At 41.7% G+C, this 11,751-nt stretch overlaps 1 protein-coding gene across 4 annotated transcripts; it reads right to left on the bottom strand.

The window, feature by feature from the left end:
* Positions 1–308: 308 nt before the first annotated feature.
* Positions 309–11,495, bottom strand: rbm26 (RNA binding motif protein 26). Of its 4 annotated transcripts, none has more exons than XM_034116550.1 (22): positions 11,049–11,495; positions 10,789–10,907; positions 10,537–10,655; positions 10,289–10,380; positions 9,959–10,200; positions 9,174–9,449; positions 8,820–9,062; positions 8,225–8,365; positions 7,969–8,109; positions 7,382–7,487; positions 7,113–7,269; positions 6,350–6,535; positions 5,721–5,813; positions 5,556–5,624; positions 5,366–5,464; positions 5,110–5,184; positions 4,569–4,736; positions 4,272–4,376; positions 3,984–4,181; positions 2,170–2,256; positions 1,879–1,992; positions 309–1,422 (listed from the first exon to the last, which is right to left on the bottom strand). In XM_034116550.1, the coding sequence occupies exons 1-22, from the start codon at positions 11,105–11,107 to the stop codon at positions 1,333–1,335; spliced, it is 2,979 nt and encodes a 992-aa protein (XP_033972441.1). In that variant the 5' UTR covers positions 11,108–11,495; the 3' UTR covers positions 309–1,332. The 4 variants fall into 4 exon arrangements, with proteins under 4 accessions (XP_033972441.1, XP_033972438.1, XP_033972439.1 ...); XM_034116547.1 differs by having other exon boundaries at positions 5,556–5,627; XM_034116548.1 differs by having other exon boundaries at positions 5,721–5,816.
* Positions 11,496–11,751: the final 256 nt, after the last annotated feature.

The following is an 11,751-nucleotide window of genomic DNA, read 5'->3' on the forward strand; positions in this document are numbered from 1 at the left end:
ATGCTACTGTTAAAGAACATATAACGCTACAAAATAAGTGTGATCATGCTTTGACATCTCCTTGATCCATTTGTTAAGATACAAACTTTTAAACATAAGAACTTTGTAAATCCTACCGTTTATTTAATTCCCTGATTTTTTCCACAGGGATCAATATGAATACATGTTATCACGTGTACCTTGTTAGTCAAGTTCTCAATGATAGAAGATGTTCTACTTTGTGTAATGTAAAAAAGGGCAAAATTATTTGTGTTGCTTTTCATTTTAAAAGATGTAAAATGGCATAAAAATATTCACAAAAAAAGAGAAAAATGCCAGAAACATTTATCAACGTTTCATTAGAAAACAGGTAGGCCTATTTTTAATACATCAGCATGTAAGACAATGCTTTGACAGTAATACAAATTCATGTTGTAAAATGGTGAAGCCTCTTGGAGACAAGTGTTGTATCTGGATACTGTAGACAGCTCCTGCAACAAAAAGAACAAAAACGCTTAGTTATTTTTTGTATATTCAAGTCTGTGCAAATGTGTGTGATGCTTAGCAATACATTCTGAGAGGAAATGTAAACATTTTGCAAAAATATACTCTTAAAATGTCATGTCTTTACCTTGTTATGAAAATCAGTGCGATACATAAGCTTACCTTACCCATCCAAAAAAGAAAGAGGAAAAAGTTGTAGAAGTAGGAATTTTTTAGGAAGTTTGCTCTTTAGGGGAATAGGAAGTTTTTTTGTTTTTTGAAATGGTCTTTTTCAGCTCTTTAGTTTTTTTTTCACTGCCAGAGCATTTAGATTTTTTTTTCTTTTTTTTTTTCTTTTTGGCAGGATGTTTTCAGACCATTTCAATTCTTTATTTTTTGTACAATTCAAAGAAAAGCCAAAAACTGAGAAGCCAAGCTTTCATACAAATCGTTTAAACCAGGACATAAAATATTTACACATGAGAATTCAAACCAGTCAACCTAACACTATTCTGCAAAAGCTACAGTCAATCAGTTAAATTACAACAAGGTGTTTGCCTACGCTGAGTTCAACAAAGGTGTCTCAAGGTGATAAGCTATCACATGTCCAGACAAAGTATTTGTTCGGTTAACTGAAAACAACAACAAATTCTATATTAAGAGCATTAAAAAAAATCATCATTGTTGCATCTGGTATACACGTTAAAATTAATCAAACTTGCACATGGTTCTGCTGCCAGTTACACATTTGTGAGGAGGAAAACAAAGTCTAGCCAAAGTAAAAATGGGCCTTGTCGTTTTATGAACAGGCATTTAATAAAATTGCTGGATTGCCGCTCGTCCTTCACACCAGGCGCGTCGGTCTGATCTTCATCTGCGCCAGGAGCGAGGCTCGTTGTCGTCCTCTTCCTCATCATCATCCTGCAGCAGTGCATCATCACTCAGAGACTCTTCCGGGTACTGTTGGGAGAAAATAAACACTGAGATTAATGCGCTCTATAGACGATTAAAAAGTGAAGGAAAGGAAATGTTCAAAGTGGAAAGACCTTTTATTTTAAGCATCATCAGCACTCCACTCGCACCATGTATTTAAAAAGCCTCAAGAGGGACTAAAGTCTCAGCCTGGGATTATCACGCTGCAGTCAGACCAGCAGCTTAATGAGAGCTGCAGACAGAGGCCATGCGAAAGCCACATAAAGACAATTCCTTGCTGTAATGGCTCCCTCTAGTGTTCTCAAAATATAACACAACCACAAAAAGGTACTTAGCGCTGAGAGAAATAAGACAGATCCTGTCCGTGCCTCTCCTTATTTATCATCTTTACAGCAAACCTTACGCAGAACCAACAGTCCCACTTCAGCTACCATAAGTGCTATAAAAGGGGAAATTACATATATGCACAATGAGAAGACAAACCTCATCATCCTCTTGTTCTGCCTCATCAGCGTGAGCAGCACTGAGAGTCTTGACAGCCTTGTGCCAGGCCAGGCGTAAAGTCTGGTTGTTGAACCTCACTCCATGAAGAGCCGCCTACAGAGCGCACAAGAAGACAGGCGGTTACTGGAGGTAAAGATCATAAAGTGTAAGAGATTTGAATATAAACAATGGGTTTAACCTGAGCACCAAGTATATTTTGGTGATCATAGTGAGATAGATATAATACAAAATATCAAGAAATGAAGGAACCAAAGGACATTTCCGACTCACCTGTTCTGCCTCGCCTCTTGTCCTGTAAGAGATGACTGCAGACAGCGTGTTTTCATCTATGTGGCAATCTTCGATCTCTCCAAATTGCTTCAAAAGTGTAAACAAACAAGGTTTTGGTCACAAACTCATTCATGTACAATGATTGAAACATCTTATGCATCTTCTTTGCAATTCACAACACATATTAGGAGTTAAGTATATTTTTGCTAAAACTTGCTTTAAATACTGCAGCCCCTGTATTTCAATCTTAGTGTTGATTTATAATTGGTGGTGGTTTCTCAGCTGTTAAAATAAACATAAGAAACAGTGTCTATATTTTCCATGTCATGATAGCTGACTGTTTCTGGCGCTGGTATTTGTATTTGTAGTTATTAATGTATCTGTATTTGTTTTAACTGTTTCTGCTTGGTATTTGTCTCTACTGGTAAAGTAGTGAATAACCTTGTGAAAGTGAGATAGTCCTTACTATATGCACCACACCAGTTCATTTGTATAAAGACAGAATGAACAGTAAGTGTGTGTTGTTGCACTGCTGGAGTCAGCTGCACTCTGCAGGTCTAACCACCAGAGGGCACTGTTGACTATTTTCACTTATATACAAATACACATGGATTTATAGTAAAACTCTAAAGGTGCGTTCACACCGGACGCGATGCGAATATTCGCTTCGCTCTAATCGCTCCTATCGCATCGCTCTAAACGCTCGAGTTTCACCGCGGCTGCAGCTGTGTTTACTCTCATCATTCAAACAAGACGCTGGATAGTGGTGGTCTAATAGATAGTGAGGTGGGCTGAAGATCTGGGCTGAAGATCGGAAGGTTGTGAGTTAAAATCCCGCCAGGAACACCACCAGTGTGCCCTTGAGTAAGGCACTTAGTCCTTAGTTACTCCAGGGAGAATGTCCCTGTAATTGGTAATTGTAAGTCGCTTTGGATAAAAGCGTCAGCTAAATGAAATGTAATGTAAAAGACGTGCTGGCTCGGGAGCTACAACAAAATGAACATATATTACCGTGATTATTAATTGTAATACACGTTTCTAAATGATGCCGAAGTAACAACATACTGATACCGGTTAGTAAAAACCATGAATTAATGCTTTGACAAGTCTGCAGACAAGACGGCAGGCAAAACACCTTTTAAAATGCTTGTTTTCTGAATGAAGATCGGGTCGACCAGGCTAAGCTAACGTTGTCTATGCTCATTCCACACTCATAACAACGGCCTACAGACATAAATAAAGCAGCGACTGTATTCGCCATGACACAGACAGTCTGTGGTTTGTACTTGTTTAACTTTTGTCCAGTTTCTGAACAGATATGAGGAGCTGTGAGCTCTGTGTGCTAACAGCTAACGGCTGATGTTTTCTGGTTGAACGTCAGTGACGGCAGGCTGAGATCCTCACCGCTGATTGGCTTCCGCGAGAACGCGTCACGTGAATTTGACGCTCGAGTTGAAAAAATTGAACTCTCGCGTTTGACGCGGCACCGTTCAATCGCGTGATTCGTGCCGCGTCCACCGCTTCATGCTCGCCGTCGGAGCGAATTCGCGTCTGTCCGCGTCTCTGCATGTAATCGCGCCGCCCCCAAACATCGCATCGCGTCCGGTGTGAACACACCATAAGACCTTTACCTTTTTTGGGTGGCAATCCAATAACATAGTTAGTCTTTTGTTTGTTTTCGCATCACACAGCATTAATCCAAAGTAAGGCGCTTAATGCCCTCCCCCCCCCTCAACAGTTACACTAGCAGTGGGCTTTCTCACAGTCCTCTCCCACCCACAGCTTCCATCAAAAGGTCTTGTAAGTTGACTTACAGCAAAGTGTGGCAGCAGGTCGACATGGTCTGCCTCGGTGAAACCACAAATCTCCAGCGCCCGTGGCCGGTAGTCCACGACTGCGTGCACGCCTCTTCCCCGTCCTCTGGAGCCCCTCCCCCGGGCCCTGAGAGCGCCGCGGCCCCGGGTGAGGACCCCCCGGCCTCGTCCTGGTGACAGGATGCCCCGTCTAGCCGCCTGGGTCAGAAACGCAAAACAGGGAATTTGAGTTCTGGTGATGGAACTCAACAGAGAGGACAGTTTGCTCTTTTAAAATCGAGTCAATACCTCAATTTGCAGCTGGGTGTACTTGATCTTCAGCAGAGCAGTGTCCTGTCCCGTCTGGGTCTTGTTGTACAAGTCCAGCTCTGTGTCCAGCAGCTCCTTCTGTGCCTGAACAAATTAAAAAGTCACATCAGGAAAGACGACATTGCAAGTCTAAAGTAATAAGTCAAAGGCAACTGGATAAACTGCTAACCCTGTGTCCTGGGACTAGGCGCCATCAGAGAATACAATTGAGTCTTTCTACATCTCAAAGTAGAAAGCAACTGGTTGAAACAACATTTAGAAAAAACACCAAATCACCTGGGCTCTGCTCTTGGCTGTGCGCAGCGGGTTGTTGCTGGTCGAGATTCCCTTTATCTCCTCTTGCAGTTTGGTGATGCTCTTGGTTATCATGCCCAACGTTTCCATGATCTTGGCTCTGTCCTCTGCCTTTATTGCTCTGTTCTTCTCCACTTTGGAAATCAGGAGCTGCAGAGGAGCGGAGCAGAGACACAGAATTAGAGGTTTCAATTTTGTATTTGCCGTTTACACCACAGTACGTGGACTATTTAAAAACAACATGAGTCAAAGGATGGAAGATAGTGTAAGATGTAATAAAAACTGGATTTTTTTTATTTGTATTTGTTCTTCATTAACCACTTTGACAAAGATCACAAGATCCCTTACAAAGGTGTCAAACATTGTAGGCAGCTCATGTTGCCTCATGTATTTAAGTGACTTCTCTTCAACAACTCTCACAGTGACATTTCATTTGTTTACAATGAGGTTGCAGAATGTAAATTGTAGATGTGATATCCTGTATGTATATAAAGATGAAGATCTGTACTCCAGATCATCTTACCTTCTGTGTCTCAATGTGTTTCTCCAGTATTTCGTGCTTCTTCTTCCTTACATCCTGCTGTAGTCTTAGAGCTTCCTGTGAAGATAATAAAAAGGGTACATCATTCCTTTTCATTTATTTCAGAGTCCAACTGTCTTCTATAATGGCCTTTCTTTTCTTTTCCTTTAAGCGTCTTTGGGTATGAGAAAAGCGCTATAAAAATAAAATGTATTATTATTATTTTCAACCTCCCTTCTCCCACCATTACCATGCTCACCTGTTTCTTCTTCAGGGCTTCCTCTGAGTTTTTCTGTGCCGCCTTCAGGGCAGCAGGATTGTATACCGTCTTTGTGAGCCCCAAAGATGTGGAAAACACCTAAAAAAAAGGGGGGATGGGGGAATGTCAGCATGTATCATTTTCACAATTTGAAAGAGAATGGGAGGAGTTCAAAAAGAATAGGACTCACTTTCTCCGCAGGAGCTGCTGGTTGGGCAGAGAAACCCAGGCGGTCTTTCACTGACATCTTAGAGGAATTCTGCTGCAATGGGAACAAATATGGAATGTTAACACACCCTTTGCAGATTTTGACAAGCATATGAGAAAAACCTCACCATCACACACACACACACACCTGAGAGGCTACGCTGGAGTCTTGTGAGGGCTCAGAGTTGAGCATGGGGCCGAGGCGATCTTTGACGGACTGCTTAAGAGACGTGGCCGAGGGCTGCTGGGTGACAAAGGATATGTTCATCACATCATGTCTACATAATGCATTTCAACATAGTCTTTGTCAGTCTTTGTCAGATAAAATGTCTTCCATTTAATCTTGCAGTTCTAATGTATATGCTGATTTTCTCCTTATCCTAAAGTGCCTCACAACTGTCAGTAAAAGAAGCTCTCTGTATTATTACATATCCTTTTGTATTCACATTTGGTGTGGAGGTAGCACTGACATTAATGCAACAAGTATTTTCAAAGTAGAACAAATGGGAAAGCCTAGAGAGAACAATGCTCTGGCAAGTCCTGCATGGAGTCCTTTGATCGTAACACTAACAAGCGCCAACATCGACTACATGATTAACACGTTTTATAACTGCCCTATTTTCGTGGCGGCACTTGTTTTCGAAGCTAGTGCATTCCATTTCAACGTGTTTATTCTTACTTAAGAACTTAACGAAGGAATGTGCTATAAATGTTTTTGGGTTGGTGTTAAGCTTGGACATTTTATAACAACCACACGGTAAAATGAATGAACTTTACCATGGCTGGCTGTGTCTGAGGCTGCTGATGGGGGTGAGACAGGCCATCACCCCCCTCCTCTCGATACCAGTGCACCCTGATGAAGCGGTTGTTGAGGACCGCCTCTGGGCTTTGCATAGCGCGCTTAGCCTCGTCTGGAGAGGCAAACTGGATCAGAGCGCCCTCCGGGTCATTCTGGAAGGCCACCTGTCAAACAAGCATGGTACTGTGAGACATTTATAGTAACGCTGGGTGGGTCACACATACTGTCAATCCTGTTAATGCTCAATGGGTAATCAGATCACCTTATTATCCCAAATGTAACAGTAAATGTGTGTACTAAACCCTGGAATATCCTTCAGTTTCGAGACTTTCCAAACGTAGTTGACCTTAAGTTTCTTCTGTAATTTTAGCTGGCTTCAAACCAACTGTTGCTAATTGTATTACTTAGTTAAGATGAATCAATGGCTTAAACAGCCTTATTTTGAACACATGTTGAATATAACAAACTTAATATTAAACATAAACCATTACTCAAACGTAAAAATCATAAACATCCTTCCTCTGTGTCAAACTTTCTACTGATATCGTTTTAAAAACACTTTAATTTTCTGATACCAGATTCAATCACACACATTGTTCGTATATTAGTGACCTAATGTACTGCATCACAGGTTGCACTACACAGTAACTACATATTTTTCCAATATACTGACCTATAATTGATTGACTAGTAACAATCATAGCTGCATTGTCATAAAGACAGAACAACACAGGGACTGACCTGTAGGTTGACAATGGTGCCGAACTTGCTGAAATGTTCATTGAGTTTGCTGATGTTGTTGAGCTCCGAAGGAATTTGTCGAACCAGCAGCTTGGCGTTGGCAGAGAATGGGACTCTGTTGTGATAGCCCTGGTGGTTGGGTTGGTTAAAGTTGGGTCTGAAGCGAGAAGAGAGGAGTTAAACAATTCAAAGTGAAAGGTGCATTACTGCTGGGTTTAAAGCCAGCATACAGCATTCGTTTTTTATACGACCGGAAATGGGTCTCTTACTTGTCAAACCAAGGTTTCTTGGGGGGGAGGCCTCCATCGTGGGAGACAGGCGGTCTCTTCCTCGCATTAGACTCCATAACGATCCTCATGTTGTTCGGGATCTTGTCTGGGGAGAGACAAAAACAACAACAGGTCAGATTTCAGTCCACATAATACAAAAACACTGGTAATATTCAAAGTGGAATCTTTTCATAGGAAATGACAGGGAATGATGGGAATAAAATAGAAAAGTAGACCCAATAGGCTGAGGCTGTATATGGAGACAAAACTGTGATGGAGGATAGTCTATGAAAACATGCATGTTATCCTGATTGGAAAACATGGGGTCTTCAGCTTTAAGAGTAAACCAACTGTATGCTGGCTTAACTATGTATTACCAATAATTATTTTTATTTACAGACCTTTGCAACCCCAAGCACATTATTCAAAAAGAGATCTAAACTGAAAAGGAAGCCTTTTAAAAAGAGCCAAAACACAGCAACAGATCATCACCTCGGAAAGCCTGCCAATGGTATGACAGACAGTACATTGATGTTTAAAGACAATCTATGCAGAGCTCAAATGGTCCAGTTCATGTTGAACAATACCTCTGGGTGGATGGTCCACCTCCCCCATTGTGAGGCCAATCAGGTTGGGTCTCTGGGCGTTGACCCGATGGCGGTACATCGGCCTGGAGGTATTGGTGATGCTGGGAGCCTCGGGGTTGTACACATCCGTTTCATAGTTGTCTGTTCAGCAGGGATAATATACATTAACTCACTTTAGAGAAAAGTAAGGTATAGCAACAGCAATTTGTAAAAACTAAATCACATGTTTTACTTTAAAAAGAAACACAACTATTACCAGGAGGGAAGCGTGGCAGGGCGGCCAGGGGGAGTGAGGAGCGCATCCCAGAAGTGACGATGGTGGGCACAGAGCTGGTCATTGAGTTGGGAGGAGCATCCATGCCCGACGGTTGCAGAGGAGGAAGAGGAGGAGGTGGACCTGTATCAGACAGATTTAAACTAAATGTTATAGAATGACAAATTAAAGCAGAACCCAAACTGGTGAAACTATATTCGTGAATCCAACCTGTTCTTAACATGTCATAACTCTAACTGTTGACCAGGTAGGTACCTTCTGTTCTTTTTTCTCCTGTTCACTCCTAGCTACAGCAATAGCCAATTAATCAACATTTAATATTAATCATATTAATTAATATATTCTCATAATATAAAGATAATAATTCTTGAACCTTGTGTAAATTGAGTAAAAGTTTGGGCCTTTTATTATAATCTTAGTCAATTAAAAAACACAACTTTGGAGATGAACATTGTAGTCGTGGACACCATAGTCACAGTTTTTGTACCTGAAATTAGGTTCTGACATTCGATGATCAAAATATGTTGTTATTACCTATCGGGCCCTACACAATTCATAGAAATGTGTGAATCCCTACCTGCAACAGGTGGAAGGCTGGGAGGGAGAGACCCTGGTGGGGGCACGGGGGGCCGCAGGTTCACAGGGGGGGGGTTCATGAGAGGGGGTGGTGGGGGGAGGCCTGGAGGCGGTGGGGTGTCCACACCTGGGAGTGGTGGAGGTTGGAAGGGCAGCATATTGGGCAAATTGACATCCTCCACTACCACTGGGTCACTTCCATGGTCAAAAGGACACATGTCTCCTCTCATGCAGAAGCCCTTTTCTGGAAAACATAACAAACAAGGGAAGAACATCAAACACACAGAACTACAACAACAACAAAAAAAGACAATTTATCGATTTTAATGGATAATATTTGATAAGCGTTCCTTACCATCATAGTCCCGGCAGCGTTTCCTCTGTTGGGGGGGCGGGCCCCTGTTGAAAAGGACACGATCGACAGGAGGCCCAGGACGGAAGTCCGACCAGCTTTCAGTGGTGTTGTTGCTATGGTGATGTGTGGGGGCAATGACTGTAATGGTGCTACTCAGTGTTGGCACGGGGAAGTGTGAGGTGGTTGCAGTGGGAACCAGGGCTGCTGGGGTGTAGCCATCCCCCCCCTCGGGCCGGACAGGGGCCAGATCTAACTTCAACTTTCCCGAATCCCGTTCTGCAAAAAGACAAAAGTGGCCTCTTTATAACATGTATACAAGTGAGAAAATAGACAGACACATTATAAACTTATACACCTTGTTTATATTGTTGTTGTTGTTCCTTTTCCTAATATGCACTCATGATGCCATCACTACTCAATTCTATCAGTTCCAAATGCTCAGGTTAACGCTCATATACAGTAAGTCATTAATAACTTACAGATCAAAAAAGCTGAAAATAAGATAGACATAGAATCCAGGAGATAATTGTTGTATTGTTTTGTTTGTCATCTCTTATCCAAGTAGATTCATTTTGGAAGGTCAGCAGAAAACCAGATCATAGTTTGAATGGAGTGAGTTTTGAGTAGAGTGCAGATTGTAAAAGAAAGGCATTTCAAAGTCCAGGATTTGGTGTCATTGCTCTTTCGTGGAAAAACAATGTTCTCAAGTGAAAGGCACAAATTGACCTTGCTGGTGCTGTGTAGAAAACTGTAGACCAGTTCAGTTCCATCAACCAGGTTCTTACCTCTACTTTTAGACCGAGTTCTGCTCTGTGACCGGCTCCTGCTACGAATTCTATCTCTCTCTCTCTCTCTGTCTCGGGTTCGATCCTTGCTCCAGCTCCGGCTTCGGCTACGACTGTAACTGCGACTGCGGCCTCTTCTGCGATTGTAGCGATCTCTGTACGAGTCCCTCCTTGGTGGGACGCGGTCATATTCCCTCTTCCTGGAACGGTCGTCTCTCTTGCGATCATCTCCTCTCCTTGAACTTCAGGGAAACAAGGCACGACAAGCGGTGAATTAGTGAGTTAAAAGACAAGTAGATCGAGAAAGTTGAAACATGCAGTAGCACACACCTGATATCCCTGCTGTAACGAGAGCTTGATTGCGGTGGGCTGTGATTCACCCGGCGAGGAACCTTCTTCTCCCGATCGTCTTCTCGGTTTGTCTAAATAAAGTAAAAGTAACTTTGTTATAACTTTTGTATAAATATTTTTGATGGCCACTTATATGAGAGGTGTAGTACTTTATATCGTGTTGTACTATTATATTCATGTGTGATGCAACAACAGTATTTTTAAAATAGTTTTCCGCTCAGTAATACCTCATCTTTTTTCTGCTCGTCTTTCTCAACTTTGATCAGAGTGGATGGTTGCTCTGGCTGCGGGAGGTAGTTTTTGTTGTCAATGGCTTCAAACAGCTTATCCACAAAAGGCTGTGTCTCTGAAAGATAATGATAATGCACATTCATGAGAATATATTAGATTAGACAGGAACAATAACACACATTGGATCAGGTAATAAATGTAACAAAGCTTCCAAAATACAGCCTGCATGAAGCAGGGAGATGAAATACCTTTCTGGAGAAATACATCCAACTGGTCTATACAAAGGGCTTTAAGTTCCTTTTCACTTTTGTCTTTCTTCACCAAAGCAACAACATACTTGGCGAGGGCAGAAGGGTCTGCATCACAGCTGGAATAGAGAAAAGACACAAACGAACACAAATAAATAACATGTAAATGACACATTGTCTGTTTCTAAAAACATCACCTTATAACTCTGTAATGGCTAAAGCTGAGTTAAGGAAACAGCTGTGTCGCTAACAGTACTTACATGGGCTCGAGGGTTTCTGACAGCCATGTTTTCAAGGCATCAAGGTTTTCAATTATCATTTTAGATCCAACCAAACTTTCCCTCCACGACGGCCAGAATTAATACTATCTGGGGCGAAGTAGAGTCTATATGATTAAAATGATAGTCGACATTAGCTAGTGAAACTAGCCACTTCAGTGAACTTAGCTCAACAGCCGCGTTCAGGTTGGCTAGCTTAGCTACGCTAGCATGCGTCTTTCCAGGCCACAAACGTGCTGCACGATTCCTCGACTCTCGTAATGTATTTACAATGGAAATGCAGAAGGGGGTAATATATTACTTATTTACGTCAGATCAGCTAACCGGTAAGATTGTAAAGTATTTATATAAGTTGAACTTATTGACGTACACAAGCTAAACTTGCTACTTTATCCCCTCTCCAGCTAACATGCCATGACGACTATTTACTTCCGCTTGTGTTCCCGTTGGTAAAATATCGCGAGAGAGAGAGTTAACACTCAAGACATTAGGAAACAGTACACATTATCATTTTGTAAATTACGAATAACAGGTATATACATGGCCAATTGAAAACTGTACAGTGAGTTTTCTTTATTCATTTACAGACTTTGGAAGTAATGGAATACATGAAGTGCGTAGAGTAGGTTATTTAATAAGGATACCAACAAATGTAACTGTACTGTATTCCCTTACAGTTATATAA

This window comes from Trematomus bernacchii, unplaced genomic scaffold, assembly GCF_902827165.1.
Source record: "Trematomus bernacchii unplaced genomic scaffold, fTreBer1.1, whole genome shotgun sequence".
NCBI classification, from domain to species: domain Eukaryota; kingdom Metazoa; phylum Chordata; class Actinopteri; order Perciformes; family Nototheniidae; genus Trematomus; species Trematomus bernacchii.

Bases quoted from the DNA above. Each gene is read 5' to 3' on its own strand.
- rbm26 (XM_034116546.1), bottom strand. From the start codon at position 11,107: ATGATAATTGAAAACCTTGATGCCTTGAAAACATGGCTGTCAGAAACC. The intron at 10,908-11,048 runs GTAAGTACTGTT...TCTCTATTCCAG, and splicing joins TCAGAAACCCTCGAGCCCAT to CTGTGATGCAGACCCTTCTG. The intron at 2,257-3,983 runs GTAAGTCAACTT...ACACTTTTGAAG, and splicing joins ACCTGCTGCCACACTTTGCT to CAATTTGGAGAGATCGAAGA.